Raw genomic sequence first — 22,567 nt, 5'->3', positions numbered from 1 at the left:
CTGTTGCCCGGGCTAGAGTACAATGGCGCGATCTTGGCCCACTGCAACCTCCGCCTCCTGGGTTAAAGCGATTCTGCTGCCTCAGCCTCTGGCTACTTTAAAAAACTTTTTTTTAGTAGAGACGGGGTTTCACCATCATGGCCAGGCTGATCTCGAACTCCTGACCTCGTGATCCACCCGCCTTGGCCTCTCAGAGTGCTGGGATTACAAGCGTGAGCCACGGCACCTGGCCTAAATCCTGATGATTTTCAAACATGGCTGTTGGAAGCCTTGCTGTAAATTTTGGCTGTTCTAGCTAACCACAGTTAATTTTAAAAATCTTAAGTCAGAAGTGCTCTGTTGATAGACATGTGTCAGTGCCAATGGTAGACAATAAGAAACAGGGAAGGCAAATCAGATTTCTTTTTTTTTTTTTTTTTTTTTGAGATGGGGTCTTGCTTGGTCACCCAGGCTGGAGTGCAGTTGTGTGATGTTGGCTCACTGCAACCTCTGCCTCCTGGGTTCAAGCAATTCTCCTGCTTCAGCCTCCCAGGTAGCTTGGATTACAAGTGTCCACCACCATGCCAGGCTAATCTTTGTAGTTTTAGTAGAGACGGGGTTTTGTTGTGTTGGCCAGGCTGGTCTTGAACTCCTGACCTCAGTGGTCTGCCTGCCTCAGCCTCCCAAAAGTGCTGTGATTACATGCATGAGCCACCATGCCTGGCCTTTTTTTTCTTGATACAGGGTCTTGCTCTGTTATCGAGACTGGAAAGCAGTGGTACAGTCATAGTTCACTTTGGCCTCAAACTCCTGGGCTCAAGTGATACTTTTCCCTCAGGCTCCTCAAGTAGCTGGACTATAGGCATGCACCACTACATCTAGTCAAATTAAAAAAAAATTTTATTATACTTATTTCATTGTGCATATTTATACAGCAACATTTTTTTTTTTTGTAGAAATGGGGTCTTTCCATGTTGTGTAGGATAGTCTTGAACTCCTGGTCTCAGGCGATCCTCCCACCTCAGCCTCCCAAAGTGTTGGGATTTACAGGCATAAGCCACTGTGCTGGGCCAGGAGATACTTCTCGTGGAAATAAGAATTGCTTTAGAAATGAGAAATTTTTAGTAGTTGGAGTAATAACATGGAGTATATACATTCAAACTTGTAGCACTTTTGTTTCATGTGTTTTAATGCCGTAAGAAGTCTCCAGATAGCTTTAGGGCATTTAAAAATGAGTTTTTGGCCAGGCGCGGTGGCTCAAGCGTGTAATCCCAGCACTTTGGGAGGCCGAGACGGGCGGATCACGAGGTTAGGAGATCGAGACCATCCTGGCTAACCCGGTGAAACCCTGTCTCTACTAAAAAATACAAAAAACTAGCCGGGTGTGGTGGTGGGCGCCTGTAGTCCCAGCTACTCGGGAGGCTGAGGCAGGAGAATGGCGTAAACCCGGGAGGCGGAGCTTGCAGTGAGTTGAGATCTGGCCACTGCACTCCAGCCTGGGCGACAGAGCGAGACTCCACCTCAAAAAAAAAAAAAAAAGAGTTTTCATAAGATAGTTATGGAGCTAATCCTACAGAGAGGCATGGTTTTTACAAAGAAAGTATATGATCCTTGTGTCTAGGCTGCTAGCACATCTGGCATAAGAACATATGATGATGGCTAGATATATGTATATGTGGAATAAATACATTATTTTAGATTACAGCCTCTATATCTCTGTTTGCCAAACTATGGGCTGCACATCTAACAGCTGCAAATACTTGATAGAAAGTAGAGTTTATAGCAGTGGTTCTGGATATCTGCTTATCAAGTAGAATGAGACACTCAGCCACTTTTATTTTCAGAATTCACTTTTACATTTTAGGGATTAAATTTCTTCATCTTGGAAAATTGAAAGTCTAGCTACTTTTGTTCTGGAGAAATTTATAACAAACTGGCAGGTTCCTGGATTCTGATTCCTTCTATCATCTGTGGATGACATAGTAGGTTTTGTATGTGAAAAAAGTGTGCGATTTAGTTTCCAAGGAAGGGAGAGAAAGAATTTCAGTCTGTACATTTAAGGAATGTTATTTGTGTGAAGTCTTTTTTTTTTTTTTTTTTTTTGAGATAAGAGTGTTGCTCTGTTGCCCAGGCTGGAGTTCAGTGACATGAACTCAGCTCACTGCAACCCTTGCCTCCCAGGTTCAAACGATTCTCCTGTCTCAGCCTTCTGAGTAGCTAGGATTACAGGCCTGTGCCACCATACCCGGCTAATTTTTTTTTTTTTTTGAGACGGAGTCTTACTCTGTTGCTCAGGCTAGAGTGCAGTGGCACGATCTCAGCTCACTACAACCTCTGCCTCCCGGGTTCAAGCGATTCTCCTGCCTCAGCTTCCTAAGTAGCTGGGACTAGAGGCATGTGCCACCATGCCTGGCTCATTTTTGTATTTTTAGTAGAGACGGGGTTTCGCCACGTTGGCCAGGATGATGTCGTACTCCTGATCTCGTGATCCGCCCGCCACAGCCTCCGAAAGTGCTAAGATTACAGACATATGCCACTGCACCTGGCCTTTTTTTTTTCTTTTTGAGATGGAGTTTCACTCTTTGTTGACCAGGCTGGAGTGCAATGGCATGATTTCGGCTCATCGCAGCCTCTGCCTCCCAGGTTTAAGCGATTCTCCTGCCTCAGCCTTCTGAGTAGCTGGGATTACAGGCGTGCGCCACCATACCCGGCTAATTTTTTTTTTTTTTTGAGACGGAGTCTTGCTCTGTCACCCAGGCTGGAGTGCAATGGCCGGATCTCAGCTCACTGCAAGCTCCGCCTCCCGGGTTCATGCCATTCTCCTGCCTCAGCCTCCCGAGTAGCTGGGACTACAGGCGCCCGCCACCACGCCCGGCTAGTTTTTTGTATTTTTTTTAGTAGAGACGGGGTTTCACCGTGGTAGCCAGGATGGTCTCGATCTCCTGACCTCGTGATCCGCCCGTCTCGGCCTCCCAAAGTGCTGGGATTACAGGCTTGAGCCACTGCGCCCGGCAGGCCTTTTTTTTTTTTTAAGTAGAGTTGGGGTTTCACCATGTTGGCCAGCCTGGTCTTGAACTCCTGACCTTAGGTGATCCATCCGCCTTGGCCTCCCAAAGCGCTGGGATTACAGGCATGAGCCACCATGCCCGGCCTGTGTGAAGTCTTATATTTGGTTGTTTTATGATCTTTCTCTTTGCCTTTTAGATTCTCCTGGGCTCCTCCAATTTGAAGTATGTCCTCTCTCAGAGTCTCGTTTCAGCGTATCTTTTCAGCACCCTGTGAATGACTCCCTGGTGTGTGGTGAGTTGTGTGGGTGGCTAACACCTCTCACAGAGCGGTTTGGTCCCTATGTCTTTTTTGGAAAGTCAGAAGCTAAATCTATCTCAAATAATTTCCTATGTATTTTGTCTTACAGTGGTAATGGATGTGCAGGACTCAACACATGTGAGCTGTAAACTCTACAAAGGGCTGTCAGATGCACTCATCTGCACAGATGACTTCATTGCCAAAGTTGTTCAAAGGTAGCCTTGGCCCTTTTTCATCTGAGTCTCATTTAGAGATGTATACAGAATGTTGTTGAGTAGGGTGCGGTGGCTTACGCCTGTAATCCCCACACTTTGGGAGGCCAAGGCGGATAGATCACGAGGTCAGAAGATTGAGACCATCCTGGCTAACTTGGTGAAATCCCATCTGTACTAAAAATATAAAAATTAGTCGGGCGTGATGGTGGGCGCGTGTAGTCCCAGCTACTCTGGAGGCTGACGCAGAAGAATAACTTGAACCTGGGAGGTGGAGGTTGCAGTGAGCAGAGATCGAGCCACTGCACTGCACTCCAGCCTGATGACAGAGTGAGACTCCATTTAAAAAAAAAAAAAAAAAGGCCGGGCGCGGTGGCTTAAGCCTGTAATCCCAGCACTTTGGGAGGCCAAGACGGGCGGATCACGAGGTCAGGAGATCGAGACCATCCTGGCTAACATGGTGAAACCCCGTCTCTACTAAAAAAAATACAAAAAAAAACCTAGCCAGGCGAGGTGGCGGGCGCCTGTAGTCCCAGCTACTCGGGAGGCTGAGGCAGGAGAATGGCATAAACCCGGGAGGCGGAGCTTGCAGTGAGTGTGATCGCGCCGCTGCACTCCAGCCTGGGCAGCAGAGCAAGACTCCGTCTCAAAAAAAAAAAAAAAAAAAAAAATGCTGGGCACGGTGGCTCACGCCTGTAATCCTAGCACTTTGGGAGGCGAAGGCGGGCGGATCATGAGGTCAGGAGATAGAGACCATCCTGGCTAACACAGTGAAACTCCATCTCTACTAAAAATACAAAAAATTAGCCTGGTGTGGGGGTGGGCACCTGTCGTCCCAGCTACTAGGGAAGCTGAGGCAGAATGGCATGATCCCAGGAGGCGGAGCTTGCAGGGAGCCGAGACTGCACGACTGCACTCCAGCCTGGGCGACAGAATGAGACTCCGTCTCAGAAAAAAAAAAAGATAAAAGGAAAAAAAGTTGTTTTCAGTATTAACATGAATTTCAAATAAAGGAGCAATTTAGTTATTGCTTTCATGTCACCCTTCTCTGCTTTTGGATTCAAAGTAATCTGAGCTTTGGTTTTGTTTGTTTTTTTTTTTTTGAGATGGAGTCTCACTCTGACACCCAGGCTGGAATACAGTGGTGCAATCTTGGCTCACTGCATCCTCTGCCTCCCGGGTTCAAGCGATTCTCCTGCCTCACCCTCCCGAGTAGCTAGGATTACAGACATGTGTACCACACCTGACTAATTTTTGTATTTTTAGTAGAGACGGCGTTTCTCCATGTTGGTCAGGCTGGTCTCGAACTCCTGACCTCAGGTGATCCGCCTGCCTCAGCCTCCCAAAGTGCCAGGATTACAAGCGTGAGCCACCGCACCTGCCAGCTTTTTTTTTTTTTTTAGATAATATTACTATGGCTGGGCGCGGTGGCTCACACCTGTAATCCCAGCACTTTGGGAGGCTGAGGCAGGCGGAACACGAGGTCAGGAGATAGAGACCATCCTGGCTAACACGGTGAAACCCCGTCTCTACTAAAAATACAAAAAATTAGCCGGATGTGGTGGCAGGGGCCTGTAGTCCCACCTACTCGGGAGGCTGAGGCAGGAGAATGGCGTGAACCCAGGAGGCAGAGCTTGCAGTGAGCCGGGATTGCGCCACTGCACTCTAGCCTGGGCGACACAGCGAGACTCCGTCTCAAAAAAAAAAAAAAAAAGTAATAATAATAACAATAATATTACTATAAGAGTAATAGGAAGTAAAGTAGGTAACTTCAGGCCTGGAATTATGGTACTTTAAGGCAGGAGAGAGCCATAATAAAATACAGATATTTTTCTTACCTATCGTTCTTCATAGATGTGACATTTTTAAATTTTTTGTTTTTTTTTTTTTAAATTTTGAGACAGAGTGTCACTCTATTACCCAGGCTGGAGTGCAGTGGCATGATGACGGCTCACTGAAGTGTCGACCTCCGAGGTTCAGGTGATCCCCTCAACTAGACCTCCTGAGTAGCTGGGACTGCAGGCATGAGCTACTGTGTCTGCCTGAGCAGATTTCACAGCTTAAATGTTAGGTTGGGTGTGGCGGCTCACGCCTGTAATCCAGCACTTTGGGAGGCCAAGGTGGGCAGATTACTTGAGGTCAGGACTTCCAGACCAGCCTGGCCAACATGTTGCAATGTCATCTCTATCAAAGTACAAAAATTAACCAGGCATGGTGGTATCTGTCTGTCATTCTAGCTACTTGGGAGGCTGAGGCAGGAGAATCACTTGAACCCGGGAGTCGGAGGTTGCAGTGAGCCGAGATCGCACCACTGTTCTTTAGCCTGGGTGATGGAGTGAGACTCTTTCTCAAAACAAACAAACAAACAGACAGACAAACAAACGGAGGTTGTGGTGAGCTGAGATCACGCCACTGTTCTTTAGCCTGGGTGATGGAGTGAGATTCTGTCTCAAGACAAACAAACTAAATAAATAAATAAAAATACAAAAATTAGCCAGGTGTGGTGGCAGGTGCTTATAATCCAAGCTACTCAGGAGGCTGAGGCAGGAGAATTGCTTGAACCTGGGAGGCAGAGGCTATAGTGAGCTGAGATTGTGCCACTCCACCCCAGCCTGGTAGACAGAGCAAGATGCCATCTCAAATAAAAAGCCAACTTAATTGTTGCATGAAAGATAGTTAAGCCAGTATGCATCCCAGAACCATTAATAAGTAATTTTGTGAGATTTTTCTACAGCTAGGTCTGGCAGCCTATTTTTGTAAATAAATTTTATTGGAACACTGCTGTTCATTTACATGTCTGTGGCAGATTTCTAGGTAATATTGCAGAGTAGGTGAACAGGAAACATGAAGTACAAAGCCTAACATATTACTACATGACCTTATAAGAAAAATTTGTGGCCGGGTGTGGGGGCTCACCCCTGTAATTCCAGCACTTTGGGAGGCCAAGGTGGGTAAATCATGAGGTCAGGAGTTAAAAACCAGTCTGGCCAAGATGGTGAAACCCCATCTCTACTGAAAATACAAAAATTAGCTGGGCGTGGTGGCAGGCTCCTGTAATCCCAGCTACTTGGGAGGCTGAGGTAGAGAATTGCTTGAACCTGGGAGGCAGAAGTTGCTGTAAGCCAAGATCGTGCCACTGCACTCCATCCTGGGCAACAGAGCGAGACTCCATCTCAAAAAAAAAAAACAAAGAAAAATTTGCTGGCTGGGTGTGGTGGCTCACGCCTATAATCAACTTGCTTACTTTGGGAGGATCACCTGAGGTCAAGAGTTGGAGCGGTAGCGGTGGCTCAAGCCTGTAATCCCAGCACTTTGGGAGGCGGAGGCCCGGATCAAAGGTCAGGAGATGAGAGACCATCCTGGCTAACTTGGGTAAGAACCTCTAGCCAAAGAGCCACAAAAACTGGCAGGCACAGAGGTGGCGGGGCTGTAGGTCCCAAGCACTGGGAGGCTGAGGCTTGAAGAAATAAGCTGTGAACCAGGAGAAGCGGAGCTGCAGTGAAACTGAGATCAAGCCCTGCATAAGCCCTGGAGTGGCAGGAGGCTGAGACTCGTCTCAAAAAAAAAAAGAAGTTAAAGAGACCAGGCAGGCCTTGTTAAGCTCAAACCTCCCAGCACTTTGGGAGGCTTGGCGGAGTGGATACGAGGTCAGGAGATTGGAACTATCCTAGCTAACATAAGGTGAAACCCGTCTCTACTAAAATACAAAAAAAAAAAAAAACTAACCCGGAGCGTGGTGGTGAGGCGCCTGTAGTCTCAAGCTACTTGGGAGGCTGAGGCTGGAGAATCGTGAACCGGGAGGCCCGGGCTTGCAGTGAGCGAGATCACGCCACTGCCTCCAGCCTGGGAGCACAAGCGGACTCATCAAAAAAGAGTTGAGACCAGCCCTGACTGACATGGAGAAACCCTGTCTCTACTAAAAATACAAATTAGCTGGGGTGATGGTCCATGGCTGTAATCCCAGCCGCCCGGGGAGGCTGAGGCAGGAGAATTACTTGAACCTGGGAGGCAGAGGGTTGTCGTGAGCTGAGATGCGTGCCATTGCACTCCAGCCTGGGCAGCAAGAGCAAAACTCCGTCTCAAAAAAAAAAAGAAAAAAAAATTTGCCGACGCTGTTTAGAGCAACATTTGCAAGCGGAGGTTTATGAATATAAATTTATCTGGAAAATAGAATGCTTTGGCACAGATTTATAACAAATAGCACTTTTTTTTTGGGGCGGTGCTTCTGTCGCCCGAGCTGGAGTGCAGTGACCGGATCAGCTCTGCAAACTCGCCTCGGGTTCCGCATCTCTGGCCTCAGCCTCGCTGGGACTACAGGCATGCGCCACCTAAGCCTGACTAGTTTTTTTTGTATTTCTTTGTTTTTTTTTTTTTTTTTTTTTTTGGGGCAGATCTCTCTAATATAACCAGGCTTCTGGTGTGGATCTCAACTCCTCACTCACGATTCATATTCTCCTCCCAGTATCTTCCTCCGGTAATTTGTATTTTAATAGGCGAGGGTTTGCCGTGTTATGGTCTCGATCATTGTGCCCTGGATGAACGAGCAGCCTCCCGACTGCAGCTAACCCAATGAGGCGGGGTTTCACCATGTTAGCCAGGATGGTACGACTAAATTGATCACGCCCGTTTAGGCCTCCCCAGATGCTGGGATTACAGGCTTGAGCCACAGCCCGGCCAAAATAGCACCTGCTGGTGTAGGTTGGGATCTAAGTCAGTAAGGTTTTAGAGAATATTTCTCTTTTTTTTATTTTGAGACAGAGTCTTATACTGTCACCTGGGCTGGAGTGTAGTAGTGTGATCTCGGCTCACTGCAACCTCTGCTTCCTGGGTTCAAGCAATTCTCCTGCCTCAGCCTCTCAAGTAGTTGGGATTACAGGCACCCACCACCACGCCCAGCTAATTTTTTTTGTGTTTTTTTTTTTAAATTAGAGATGGGGTTTCACTATGTTGGCCAGGCTGGTCTCAAACTCCCGACCTTGTGATCTGCCTGCTTCGGCCTCCCAAAGTGCTGGGATTACAGGCATGAGCCACTCTGACCAGCCAAGATTTTACTAATGGTTCCTTAATTAAAATAAATTATGTATCCTTGTAATTGCCATATGAAGCCCCCAAGGAAGACATTTTCTTTGAGATGGAGTCTTGCCCTGTCACCCAGGCTGGAGTGCAATGGGACGATCTTGGCTCACTACGACCTCTGCCTCCTAGGTTTCAGTGATTCTCTTGTCTCCCTTTCCTGAGTAGCTGGGATTACAGCCGTACACCGCCACGGCTGGCTAATTTTTTTGTATTTTTAGTAGAGACACGGTTTCACCATGTTGGCCAGGCTGGTCTCAAACTCCTGACTCCAAGTGATCCACCCGCCTCGACCTCCCAAAGTGCTGGGATTACAGGAGTGAGCCACCACGCCTGACCTAAGGAGGCTTTTTTTTTTTTTTTTTGAGACAGAGTCTTGCTCTGTCACCAAGCTGGAGTGCAGTGGCATGATCTTGGCTCAATGCAACCTCCGCCTCCCTAGTTCAAGCAATTCTCCTGCCTCAGCCTCCCAAGTAGCTGAGATTACAGGCCACGTGCCACCACACCCAGATAATTTTTGTATTTTTAGTAGAGATGGGGTTTCACCATGTTGGCCAGGATGGTGTCGATCTCCTGACTTCATGTTCCAGCTGCCTCAGCCTGCCAAAGTGCTGGAATACAGGCGTGAGCCATTGCGACTGGCCCCTAAGGAGGCATTTTCTGAGTTCCATTATTACCAATTTTCTTTTAGTTCAGTTTGAAATTCAATTATTTGGACTCTTGTTTATAGTTTGCTTTTGTTGTGTGATTCATAAGAGGCTGACAATTTTATGTCGGGTTAGATTTTTATAATGTATTTACCCAAAGCTCTGGTATTTGATAGAACTATTTTTGCCTTATACGATTTGCCCGACCTGAAAACTGCTTACTGCAGAACTCTGATGTTTTATCTAAATCTCTGGTCTCATTCAGCAGCTATTGAAATGTTAACTTTGTTTTCTTCTTTATCTTGCAGATGTATGTCCATCCCTGTGACGATGAGGGCTATTCGGAGGAAAGCTGAAACCATTCAGGCCGACACCCCAGCACTGTCCCTCATTGCAGAGACAGTTGAAGACATGGTGAAAAAGAACCTGCCCCCGGCTAGCAGCCCAGGGTATGGCATGACCACAGGCAACAACCCAATGAGTGGTACCACTACACCAACCAACACCTTTCCGGGGGGTCCCATTACCACCTTGTTTAATATGAGCATGAGCATCAAAGATCGGCATGAGTCGGTGGGCCATGGGGAGGACTTCAGCAAGGTGTCTCAGAACCCAATTCTTACCAGTTTGTTGCAAATCACAGGGAACGGGGGGTCTACCATTGGCTCGAGTCCGACCCCTCCTCATCACACGCCGCCACCTGTCTCTTCGATGGCCGGCAACACCAAGAACCACCCGATGCTCATGAACCTTCTTAAAGATAATCCTGCCCAGGATTTCTCAACCCTTTATGGAAGCAGCCCTTTAGAAAGGCAGAACTCCTCTTCCGGCTCACCCCGGATGGAAATATGCTCGGGGAGCAACAAGACCAAGAAAAAGAAGTCATCAAGATTACCACCCGAGAAACCAAAGCACCAGACTGAAGATGACTTTCAGAGGGAGCTATTTTCAATGGATGTTGACTCACAGAACCCTATCTTTGATGTCAACATGACAGCTGACACACTGGATACACCACACATCACTCCAGCTCCAAGCCAGTGTAGCACTCCCCCAACAACTTACCCACAACCAGTACCTCACCCCCAACCCAGTATTCAAAGGATGGTCCGACTATCCAGTTCAGACAGCATTGGCCCAGATGTAACTGACATCCTTTCAGACATTGCAGAAGAAGCTTCTAAACTTCCCAGCACTAGTGATGATTGCCCAGCTATTGGCACCCCTCTTCGAGATTCTTCAAGCTCTGGGCATTCTCAGAGTACCCTCTTTGACTCTGATGTCTTTCAAACTAACAATAATGAAAATCCATACACTGATCCAGCTGATCTTATTGCAGATGCTGCTGGAAGCCCCAGTAGTGACTCTCCTACCAATCATTTTTTTCATGATGGAGTAGATTTCAATCCTGATTTATTGAACAGCCAGAGCCAAAGTGGTTTTGGAGAAGAATATTTTGATGAAAGCAGCCAAAGTGGGGATAATGATGATTTCAAAGGATTTGCATCTCAGGCACTAAATACTTTGGGGGTGCCAATGCTTGGAGGTGATAATGGGGAGACCAAGTTTAAGGCCAATAACCAAGCTGACACAGTTGATTTCAGTATTATATCAGTAGCTGGCAAAGCTTTAGGTCCTGCAGATCTTATGGAGCATCACAGTGGTAGTCAGGGTCCTTTAATGACCACTGGGGACTTAGGGAAAGAAAAGACTCAAAAGAGGGTAAAGGAAGGCAATGGCACCAGTAATAGTACTCTCGCGGGGCCAGGATTAGACAGCAAACCAGGGAAACGCAGTCGGACCCCTTCTAATGATGGGAAAAGCAAAGATAAGCCTCCAAAGAGGAAGAAAGCAGACACTGAGGGAAAGTCTCCATCTCATAGTTCTTCTAACCGACCTTTTACCCCACCTACCAGTACAGGTGGATCTAAATCTCCAGGCAGTTCAGGAAGATCTCAGACTCCCCCAGGTGTTGCCACACCACCCATTCCCAAAATCACTATTCAGATTCCTAAGGGAACAGTGATGGTGGGCAAGCCTTCCTCTCACAGTCAGTATACCAGCAGTGGTTCTGTGTCTTCCTCAGGCAGCAAAAGCCACCATAGCCATTCTTCCTCTTCTTCCTCATCTTCTGCTTCCACCTCAGGGAAGATGAAAAGCAGTAAATCAGAAGGCTCATCAAGTTCCAAGTTAAGCAGCAGTATGTATTCTAGCCAGGGGTCTTCTGGATCTAGCCAGTCCAAAAATTCATCCCAGTCTGGGGGGAAGCCAGGCTCCTCTCCCATTACCAAGCATGGACTGAGCAGTGGCTCTAGCAGCACCAAGATGAAACCTCAAGGAAAGCCATCATCACTTATGAATCCTTCTTTAAGTAAACCAAACATATCCCCTTCTCATTCAAGGCCACCTGGAGGCTCTGACAAGCTTGCCTCTCCAATGAAGCCTGTTCCTGGAACTCCTCCATCCTCTAAAGCCAAGTCCCCTATCAGTTCAGGTTCTGGTGGTTCTCATATGTCTGGAACTAGTTCAAGCTCTGGCATGAAGTCATCTTCAGGGTTAGGATCCTCAGGCTCGTTGTCCCAGAAAACTCCCCCATCATCTAATTCTTGTACAGCATCTTCCTCCTCCTTTTCCTCAAGTGGCTCTTCCATGTCATCCTCTCAAAACCAGCATGGGAGTTCCAAAGGAAAATCTCCCAGCAGAAATAAGAAGCCGTCCTTGACAGCTGTCATAGATAAACTGAAGCATGGGGTTGTCACCAGTGGCCCTGGGGGTGAAGACCCACTGGACGGCCAGATGGGGGTGAGCACAAATTCTTCCAGCCATCCTATGTCCTCTAAACATAACATGTCAGGAGGAGAGTTTCAGGGCAAGCGTGAGAAAAGTGATAAAGACAAATCAAAGGTTTCCACCTCTGGGAGTTCAGTGGATTCTTCTAAGAAGACCTCAGAGTCAAAAAATGTGGGGAGCACAGGTGTGGCAAAAATTATCATCAGTAAGCATGATGGAGGCTCCCCCAGCATTAAAGCCAAAGTGACTTTGCAGAAACCTGGGGAAAGTAGTGGAGAAGGGCTTAGGCCTCAGATGGCTTCTTCTAAAAACTATGGCTCTCCACTCATCAGTGGTTCCACTCCAAAGCATGAGCGTGGCTCTCCTAGCCATAGTAAGTCACCAGCATATACCCCCCAGAATCTGGACAGTGAAAGTGAGTCAGGCTCCTCCATAGCAGAGAAATCTTATCAGAATAGTCCCAGCTCAGATGATGGTATCCGACCACTTCCTGAATACAGCACAGAGAAACATAAGAAGCACAAAAAAGAAAAGAAGAAAGTAAAAGACAAAGATAGGGACCGGGACCGAGACCGGGACAAAGACCGAGACAAGAAAAAATCTCATAGCATCAAGCCAGAGAGTTGGTCCAAATCACCCATCTCTTCAGACCAGTCCTTGTCTATGACAAGTAACACAATCTTATCTGCAGATAGGCCCTCAAGGCTCAGCCCAGACTTTATGATTGGGGAGGAAGATGATGATCTTATGGATGTGGCCCTGATTGGGAATTAGGAACCTTATTTCCTAAAAGAAACAGGGCCAGAGAAAAGAAACTATTGATAAGTTTATAGGCAAACCACCATAAGGGGTGAGTCAGACAGGTCTGATTTGGTTAAGAATCCTAAATGGCATGGCTTTGACATCGAGCTGGGTGAATTAGAAAGGCATATCCAGACCCTATTAAAGAAACCACAGTGTTTGATTCTGGTTACCAAGAAGTCTTTGTTCCTATGCCAGAAAGAAAAAGTTAAAATACTTGCTTAAGAAAGGGAGGGGGGTGGGAGGGGTGTAGGGAGAGGGAAGGGGGGGAAACAGTTTTGTGGGAAATATTCATATATATTTTCTTCTCCCTTTTTCCATTTTTAGGCCATGTTTTAAACTCATTTTAGTGCATGTATATGAAGGGCTGGGCAGAAAATGAAAAAGCAATACATTCCTTGATGCATTTGCATGAAGGTTGTTCAACTTTGTTTGGGGTAGTTGTCCATTTGAGTCATGGGCAAATGAAGGACTTTGGTCATTTTGGACACTTAAGTAATGTTTGGTGTCTGTTTCTTAGGAGTGACTGGGGGAGGGAAGATTATTTTAGCTATTTATTTGTAATATTTTAACCTTTTATCTGTTTGTTTTTATACAGTGTTTCGTTCTAAATCTATGAGGTTTAGGGTTCAAAATGATGGGAGGCCGAAGAGCAAGGCTTATATGGTGGTAGGGAGCTTATAGCTTGTGCTAATACTATAGCATCAAGCCCAAGCAGATTGGTCAGAGCCCGCCTTTAGAGTTAAATATAATAGAAAAACCAAAATGATATTTTTATTTTAGGAGGGTTTAAATAGGGTTCAGAGATCATAGGAATATTAGGAGTTACCTCCCTGTGGAGGTATTGACTTGTAATCTCATTTTCCTTTCAAAAAAAAAAAAAAAAAGCTAAGGTGGCTTGTTGGGATGTAAACACGTTTTCAGATGCAGTAAGGTTTAGTGACAGCCTTCCTGACCCGGTGGCATGAAAACCATTACAGAATTAATAGTTCTCCTGTTTCCACAATGTGCCAAAAGTCTGCATCCCAGCATTTTGTTTGCAGGAGAACTGATGCCATTCCTAAGAGCTGGACTCACTGTTTCTCTTCATCACAAGGAGAAGGAGTCCAAACTTTAAATCACTCCACAGTATGCTCCCTGAGATAAAACAGTAACAAATCCGCAGCCATAGTTCACTTAAAACAATTTCAAGCTCACTTGAAGTAATGGGGGCCTGGAATGCTAGGTGAGCATGAAGATAAACCCTTGCTACTATGTAGCAACCCAATTGGACCTTTTTGGAGAAATAGGTCTGAGTCTGGATTCTGGAGGACATCAATAAGAGCCCTTCACATAAAAATATAGAAATCCAGGAGACTGTTTTGAGTGCAACAGAAGTTCTCAGTTTTTGGAGGGTCCTCTCAAAAATTCTGCGGCCTTACTTTGATATTGACACCTGCACTGTGCCATTCCTGATTATTCCATTCAGGATCTGTATCAGCGGGATGGGGCATGGTCCCCAGCACAACTCTTCTGGGTTTAAAAAAAAAAAAAAGCCAGGTGATTCCTCTGTGTGTTATGTCATAAGTGGAGTGACTTCATCATATATGGAAGAAGATTTCTATATTCAGCTCTTTCTGCAGGTTGGAGTCAGCATAGAGTTGGAAAATCAGCTTTGGCTTTCTTTCCTGTCTCATTTCCTCTAGTGTTCTCCTTTTTATGGTCATCAGCTCTCAACAACTCTGCCACTTTTGTGTCCCAAGGTAATAAGATGTAGGAAACAAAACATTGCAAAGTGGAGCAAAAAAAGTTATCAGTTACCATATCAGAGTCAAATGTCTTGGGTGACACTAAGGAGGATATGGGCAGGTGATACCAGAGTGCTTTATCTTGTGATGTTGATACAGTAGCAGCCTCTCAGACATTCAGCCAGGTTGGATTTCTCACGAGTTTGTCACCTAGTTTTGAATCCTATCCAGTTGGTTTCTGCAGGAAAAAAAAAAGTTACGTGGTTTTTAAAATTTGTTCTGGGTGGGGAAAATCTTATGGGGAATGTACTGAATAGTATCAGGGGCTCAGCTCCCCCAAGCAGGGCCAACAAATACCAAAATGAGTAAACTGGGAAGCTTTTCTCTCTTTCTGTCTTCATCCCAGATCAAAGAATCCCGAGTTAGGATCTGGATGAAGGATAAGCCCCTGAATTGTCGATGGGCTCACCCCCACACTGACCCAGCATCTGAACTTGCTTAACAGGGAGCCGGGGCTAAACTGCTTCACCCTGCCTGAGAACCAGGGAGCACTGCATTTCTCCACAGGGTGGAGGAGAAGAGGCAGAATAAACCAAGCCTGGGACACCTCCCTCCTGTCTAGGTGTACTCATTCTTCTGTTTCAAAAGAAGGCAAGGACATGAAGTCAACTTCTACCTATCTTCTGCTGCTGGTGTCTTACGTATTCTCAGTTTGACCTGATTCCTCTTCTGTCTTTTGGCTTAACATTAGGGGTTCTTGGTCATAACCTGCTCTGATGTACATGAAGATTTCAGGTTCAATGTCAATGTGTCTTAAAACAGAAGTATTTTAGTGGGTGGGGGGTGGGGTGGTGGGGACAAACAATGCAGGATATAATTGCCAAAACCAGGCTTGAGGTTGGTGACTCTTGAAAGATTTTCCTTCTTCAGGCCTAGATCGGAAAATTAAGTGCAGCAATATCATGAATTCTCAGAAGCCCTTTCAGGAAGCCAGTGAGTCATACAGTATCCACAGTTGAGTCACTTAAAGATGTCAGTATAGGAAACATTATTCACAATCCTTGGGCAGTCTCTTTTTTTTTTTTCCTTCTCCCCTCCTCTCCTGCCCCCCATACATTTCTATCCTTGAGTTAGTTTTTGGAGGGGCAGGAAGTACTTAACATCTCAGAAGCTAGATTGGGAAACATGTTCAGCTATAAGAACTGAGCTTAAAATTTTGAGTTTAAAAATGTACATCAGGAGCAGCTGGGGAGGGTCTTTTTTAAAAAAAAAATCTTTCAAATTTGGTTTTCTGTGCATATGGCCGTTCTGTAAATACTTTGGGGTTTTTCATTTTTTTGAAAGTAGATGAAATCTGTTGTGGGATTTTTTTTCCCGAAACATTACAAAATAACCTGTTTATTTACATGCAAATAAACTTCTTTGATAAAAAGTAATTTGCGTGTGTGTAATAAAATTTTAGACTTTGAATACTTTTTTCATTTGTTCAAAACTCCAGTCAATTTTAAAGAGTCAGTCAAAAGTAAATGTCTTCCCTGATTACTACTTGAAATGGGTCCACTGGAATGGGTAACTGACAGACCTGTGAAACTTGCCTTCATTCTATTAATCTGTAGGCCAGTTTTTCTACCCTTTGCCAGTGTTACTCACCAAATGCATCAGTAGTTTTTGCTGGGAGAAAACAGCTCTTAGATGAGACAGAATGGAAAAGCTTTTTTATTCCACTGGCTGAAGTTAAGCAAAAACATTAAAAGTACCTGGAACAGGAGGAGAAGACAGACCTGGGTTTGTGGGCCTGAGAATGAGTTTTCTGAAGCTAGGTCCCTGGTTTTACGAAGCCCCCTCTAGGATTAATAAAAAAGGGGGCGGTCGTGGTGGCTCACATGAGGTCTGTAATCTCAGGACTTTGGGAGGAGGCTGGAGGATCACTTGGGCCCAGGAATTGCAGACGAGTCTGGGCAACATAGGGAGACCCTATCTCTACAAAAGAAAAAAGATCCTAGCATTCTGGGGGCCGAGGTGGGAGAACACTTGTAGTCAAGTGTTACTGACCAGCCTGGTCAACATGGCGAAACCTCGTCTCTACTTAGCCAGGCGCGGTGCGGCGCGCTTGTAATCCCAGCTACTTGGGGAGACTTGAACCTGGGAGGCAGAGGTTGCAGTGAGCCGAGATCGTGCCACTGCACTCCAGCCTAAGCGACAGAGTTGAGCCTCTGTCTGAAAAAAAAAAAAAAAAAAAGTTTGTACAGTGCTTTAAGAGTTTGGTAATATGCCCTCCAGCTAAAATACACCTATTCTTAAAGATCTGCAGCACTTGTTGCTCTTGTTAATTTCTTAGATGCATAACAAGTCAGTCGCTAAAACCACTAATTAAAAGGGGTGTGAGGAAAACCAACTCATAACTGCTTTGGAAGCATACAATTAGCAGTGCTGCTGCTCCTGCCAGGACTGCTGGAATTTATTATACAGTTTCTAATAGTTCACGCTTAGGACATGATTTTGTAGTTTGTTGTTCGTAGAAGAAGCAACACAACTACAAAATCCTGGGTTATTCCTTCGTGGAAATTTGGTCATAAATTCTGAAACCTTGAAGGTCAGACTTGTTAAAACAATATAATATGATGACACAGATCAGCTTCTATACAAGGAGCCCAGGAGTATGATGAAGTGTTTCTTTCCATCGGGAAAACGCCCCCGCCTACTCGCTCACACACGCTTGTTTCTCCCGCCAAAATGACGTCAGGCCGAGGCTCTCACCAAACAGCGCCCTAACTGGCGGACAGGCAGGCTCTGCAGCCCATTGGGCGTCGGCGGCGGCCGAGCAGGGAAAACCAAAGGCCCTTCGGTCTCGCCCGCCCCACCCCCACAGACGCGCGCCCCTCCCCCGGCCAAAGGAAAGGTTGCCCGGCTCCGGCCCTGCACCCCCGACCCCCGGCCCCAGGTGCAGCTCCGCAGCCATCCCCGGACCAGGGCGGGCACTCGGCCTGCCGCTCAGCGCAACCAGCCCTCGCCCTCCCGAGCCATGCACAGGGAGACAAGGGTCCGGCAGCGGCCCCCTAGGCCTCCCTGCAGCACCCCGTAATGTAATACACTCGGGTGGGGGAGGCGGCGGCGGCGGCGGCAATCGCGGAGGCGGCGGCGGCAGCCGCACTGCCCCAATCTAGACACATCCAGAAAGAGGAGGAAAATGGCTCCGAGCAGGGACCGCCTGCTGCACTTTGGGTTCAAGGCGACAGTGAGTGACAGGGGAAGGGAGCTGGGTGGCCGGGAAGGGTGCTTACAGGCTTCTGGGGAACAAGTAACGAGGAGTTGGGGGCGCGGGTAGAGGCTGAGGTTCTGTGCAGGTGGGTGCGTGCCTGTTTGCCCGCGGAGGGAGGAGAGGGGGACAAGGGGCAGAAGAGGGGCCCCGCGTAGAGTGCGGTCCTGCTCTACTCTCCCTCGCCGGTCCGCGAGCACGCGCGCACTCGCACCCACCCCACAGACCCCTTTTCCACACGCACAGGCACTTCCCTGCCTCGCCTTCTCCCGATGGGCTAGCCTGCCTCGGAGGCGCAGGGGGTCGTGCCGCCGCCGCGCTCCGGATGCTCCTGGGCGCACCGTCAGGGCCGGCCCCGTGTGGGGGAGGGGTAGTCTCGCGCCGCCGCCGCGCTCCTCCTCCTCCCGCCCCTGCCCCTCCCCCTCCCCGGCGCTCTGAGGCCCGGGCGGCTCTGTCCAATGAGCAGCGGCGTTGCTGGCAGGTGGGGAGTGTTTTTGTTTTGGGTTGAAGTTGAGGCTGAGGAGAGAGCCGAGCTAGCGACGTGCAGTCCTTGCGGCCGCTGGCGCCACGGGAGGTGGTGGAGGCCCAGCCGGAGCCGAGAGGTCTCTCGTTCCCGTCCCACGGCCTCGGCCTCATCCGTTCGGCACCCAGTCCTCGTCCCGGAACTCCCGGGCCTGTCCTGGGCCCCAGGTCTGTGCACTCCACTCGCCGCAGAGCCCGGCCCGGGCCGCACCCGCCGGCCCCATGAGGAGGGACGTGAACGGAGTGACCAAGAGCAGATTTGAGGTGTGAGCTTGGGGGTCTCAGGCGGCGTGAGGAGGACGGGTCGCGCTCTCTCATCCCAAAACGTCCGCCCCGCACGGAGCCTCCTCCCTGGCGGGCGCCGTCACCCACCCACTGACGGGGCTGCCAGACTCTGCTCCCCTTTCTTGCGACCCGAAAGCCCAGCGCAGCCGGCTGTCCCCAGTCCCCTCGCCGGTTCGCCCCCCGTCTCTTCCCACCGGCGGGCCCCGGCGGGGGATTAGCTTGGGCGCCCTAATTCCCCCCTCCCCCAGGATCGCTCAGCTTTCCATTCTTTACACAACCCTTGGCTTGCCTCCTTCTACCCAGCCATCACGGCTCCGGTCCACGAGAGCCTGCTGCTTTTCTCTCTGCCACTTTCTTCGTGACGCGTTTGTTGTCTATTGAGGGAGGAAATTAGGGGATGGATGCCATTTCTCCAAGTTTGAGACCTTGGTGAAACTAGGGAAGTGGGGGCGGTAGTCTGGGATGATAGAGGCGACCACGGGTTTTCGGTGCTGTGTTTGGTTTGGGTATTGTTCTGATACTTCCTCTTTTTCCCCGTGTAGTCTGTACTTCTGTAGCTCATTGTTTCTGGGAACCCTTGGATGTCTACATGCTTTGAGATTGGAACGAAAGTTCAGCAAATCCATTCCGGTCTGTCTTTTAGGAACTTTTTCTCCTCTAGCGAGGGAGGTTTATTGTCCTGGAATTGAGGAGTGGAAGGTCTTGAAAGCGTCTTTAGAGAGTAGTCATCGTGCAGGGAAGAGATTCCTTTGGGAAGTGAAGTATTGTAACTACTGATGAATTATAATAGTGTAACAATATTCTGGAAGGTTCCTTGAGGGTCAAGAGAAAGAAACTTCTACAGGAAGAGTAAATGTCACCTGGTCGTTTCTGGCAGAGAACCAGGCTGACCTGGGATCACTCACAGCTCAGTGGACAATCTCACTCGGTGTTTTTCTTCATCTCCATTTGAGAGATGAAATTGTAAGACGGCGAGACAAAAGTTTAAGAAACTGGACAAGTAGGTCCAGGGAGTGAAAACTTTTAAGGGTTGTCAGTTTAATCTATTCTTTGATTTCTTATGCGAACTGGAAAATAATTTGAATTGATCCACGAAGATCAAGATAGGAAGTGTTTGGGGTGAGTTTAAGTTCAGAGCTACAGTGTTACTGTTGTACTCGAAGAGTGGAGAAAATCAAAGAATTGGCCTTCTTAGAGTTTTAGTATTTAACTTGATCACTAGAAGAAGATATTATGGAATATATTATTTGGTTTTTAATAGGACATTGGATGACCCTCATGTACAGAGCCCCACTAAAGTTAATTTACGGTGGTTTCGTATTCAGTAGTACTGTAAAAATCCAGAATGTCACTAAAATTACTGAATAGATATTCAGCAGTTAACAGGAATCTTGAAAGGCAGTTCCAGATACTGAAGATTTGAGTCGGGGACAGTCTTTTGCCTGTGGAATTAGCTCTTTATCAGTTTGCTGTTCGTTTTAGGTTGAATAATTGTTGGAAAGTATTCTCTTGTGTGTACTTTAAAATTACATTGCTATTTTCTATTTTTATAATTCTCTTATATTTTAATTTACAGTCTCTGTAGGGGTGGCATACTATAATAAAGTGCTAAGAAAATTTGTTGCTTTATTAAGAGGTTTCTTTTTAACTTGGAGCTGATGTAGCTGGCAACTAAAGCTTTCTAAATATGATCTGAGAAGGTAAAAAAAAAAAAAAAGAATAAGGGGGGGAAATCCTTCTTGGACGGTTTCATGATTAAATAAGTGTTTGTTTATAAACTAAAAGCTATTCACTTAGTATAATGTGACGTGTTCCATGCCAGAATACAGATGAGAATGGCTAGAAATGATAGTGTTAATGAAGTTCATTGAGTATTTCTTAAAACCATTTACCTCTTTATTGACCTAATTTACAAGGACTGAGACAATTAGTAATTGGCTTCTTAGAAAGTAGTAAATAAACTTACTGCTTATATGTTGAAAATATTTTAAATATTTACTTTCAGTCAATAAAAGATACATAAATAAAGCAGATCTAAACATTTACATCAAATGATATTTTAAATCCTCAAAATTACAGTCTTTGCTTCTTAAATAACTGATAATTTTACAACTGTAAGCAGATAGCAGATCTCTCACTGAGAATTTTTGTGGATGCATGAAATGTTTATATCACATAATAGCTAATTTAAAATTATGGCTGTATAAGATGTTTTTTTCTTGGAGAAAATAACTGCAGCTCTATGAATTTTAGATAGTTGGTTCATTGAAATCCTTTTATAGGTATGCTTTTGTGTGTTGTAACTGGAGGCCACACACCTTAAATCTCCCACTCTGGGTTAGAGCTATATATATAAAAAAAGATGTTTAAGTTAAAACCAAGGGGCCAGGTGAGGTGGCTCATGCCTGTAATCCCAGCACTTTGGGAGGCCAAGGTGGGTGGATCACGAGGTCAGGAGTTCGAGACCAGCCTGACCAATCTGGTGAAACCTGGTCTCTACTGAAAATACAAAAATTAGCTGGGCGTGGTAGTGGGAGCCTGTAATCCCAGCTACTTAGGAGGCTGAGGCAGGAGGCGAATCGCTTGAACCCAGGAGGTGGAGGTTGTAGTGAGCCGAGATTGTGCCATTTTACTCCAGCCTGGGCGACACAGCGAGAGACTCCGTCTCCAAAAGAAACAACAACAACAACAACAACAACAACAAGGGCGAGTACCTGTTAGCCAGATGTGTAGCATCTTGTAGAATAGTCAAAGTAGATGACTACTGAATAAAGAGTCTCTAGTTAAGAGATCGAGAGATGTGAAAATTCATGTTTTCCTTGCTGTGTCACCTGGGCATTAAATGTATATAGTAATAACCCTTGTAGGTTAATGTAGTATGTGCTGAATTGTGTTAGTCACTTAATTAAAACTTACCATTCAGATATTTTTTATTATAGTAAACTTTGTAGCAAATTTTAGTAATTTTCTTTCAAATTTAATGATGGTTATTGAACACTTCCTGCATGCCGGACACTGAGCCAGATGTTTTACCTCAGTTACCTCTAGTTTTTGTTTTGTTTTCTTTTTCTTTTTTTTTTTTTGGAGATGAAGTCTCGCTCTTGTCCCCGGGCTGGAGTGCAGTGGTGCGATCTCGGCTCACTGCAACCTCCACCTCCCAGGTTCAAGCGATTCTACTGCCTCAGCCTCCCGAGTAGCTGGGATTACAGGCGCCTACCACCACGCCTGGCTAATTTTTGTATTTTTAGTAGAGACGGGGTTTAACCATGTTGGCCAGGCTGGTCTCGAACTCCTGACCTCAGGTGATCCACCTGCCTTGGCCTCCCAAAGTGCTGGGATTACAGGCGTGAGCCACTGCGCCCGGCTAGTTACCTCTAGTTTTACTATTCTGTTTTACACTTGAGGAAACTGGAGGCCTGAGAGGTTAAGTAAGGTGTTCAAATTGCACAGCTAGTAAGTGGGGGAGCCAGGATTCCAATCTGCATTTTTTTTTTTGACTCCACTGTCATCCTGCTTTGTTTTTAGTATAACTAGCAAGAAGTCTATAAAATTTTTGGAAAAGAGCTTTTCCAAAGTTCATCCATTATATTTTATTTTGTATTTGCTATTCCTGGGCTCAAGTGATCCTCTCCTCGGCTTCCCAAAGTGTTGTGATTACAGGCGTGATTACCACACCTGCCCACCTTCATTTTAAGCCCCATAATTGACATTATCTTAACACTTAGTGAGATTAGTGTTTAAATATCTAGGCTAGCACTTGAGTCCAAGCTTAGGTTTCTTTCAGTTAAGCCTCTCCACTTTGTCATACTCTTAGTGGTTTCATTATAAGGATATAGTACTGTTGGAGGAAAATTCTGTCTTAATGGGTTTATTAAAAAGCCTAACGTTAAAAAATAATCATAGTGGTAACATTGACTGACATTCAGATACCATTTTACAGTTTAAACAGTGCCTGGAGATAAGAACCCG

The 22,567-nt window shown here is 46.4% G+C and overlaps 2 protein-coding genes and 1 long non-coding RNA gene across 11 annotated transcripts in view; 2 read left to right on the top strand and 1 right to left on the bottom strand.

The window, feature by feature from the left end:
- Positions 1 to 15,971, top strand: part of MED1 (mediator complex subunit 1) — a 51,121-nt gene extending 35,150 nt beyond the window's left edge. For all 5 annotated transcript variants that reach the window (XM_031657064.1, XM_031657062.1, XM_031657061.1 and 2 more), the window contains 3 exons: positions 3,184 to 3,279; positions 3,395 to 3,500; positions 9,526 to 15,971. In XM_031657064.1, the coding sequence (XP_031512924.1) occupies positions 3,184 to 3,279; positions 3,395 to 3,500; positions 9,526 to 12,781 (3,458 nt within the window). In that variant the 3' untranslated portion in view covers positions 12,782 to 15,971. The remainder of the gene's footprint in view (positions 1 to 3,183; positions 3,280 to 3,394; positions 3,501 to 9,525) is intronic.
- Positions 13,661 to 16,676, bottom strand: LOC116270984. Its single transcript, XR_004179280.1, has 2 exons — positions 16,186 to 16,676; positions 13,661 to 14,773 (listed from the first exon to the last, which is right to left on the bottom strand). It is a non-coding gene; the product is annotated as an uncharacterized LOC116270984 (long non-coding RNA).
- Positions 16,677 to 17,422: 746 nt separating this feature from the next.
- The window catches only part of FBXL20 (F-box and leucine rich repeat protein 20), a 152,002-nt gene continuing 146,857 nt past the window's right edge, over positions 17,423 to 22,567 (top strand). For 2 of the 5 annotated variants that reach the window (XM_031657068.1, XM_031657069.1), the window contains exon 1: positions 17,606 to 17,770. In XM_031657068.1, coding sequence (XP_031512928.1) covers positions 17,723 to 17,770 — 48 coding nt within the window. In that variant the 5' untranslated portion in view covers positions 17,606 to 17,722. Of the gene's footprint in view, positions 17,771 to 18,248; positions 18,578 to 22,567 lie in introns of those variants that run through there. The other 3 variants (XM_031657066.1, XM_031657070.1, XM_031657067.1) reach the window with 3 other exon arrangements.

The sequence above is a fragment of the Papio anubis genome, chromosome 17 (genome assembly GCF_008728515.1).
Source record: "Papio anubis isolate 15944 chromosome 17, Panubis1.0, whole genome shotgun sequence".
NCBI classification, from domain to species: Eukaryota; Metazoa; Chordata; class Mammalia; order Primates; family Cercopithecidae; genus Papio; species Papio anubis.
This window is presented reverse-complemented; position numbering and strand designations above follow the sequence as displayed.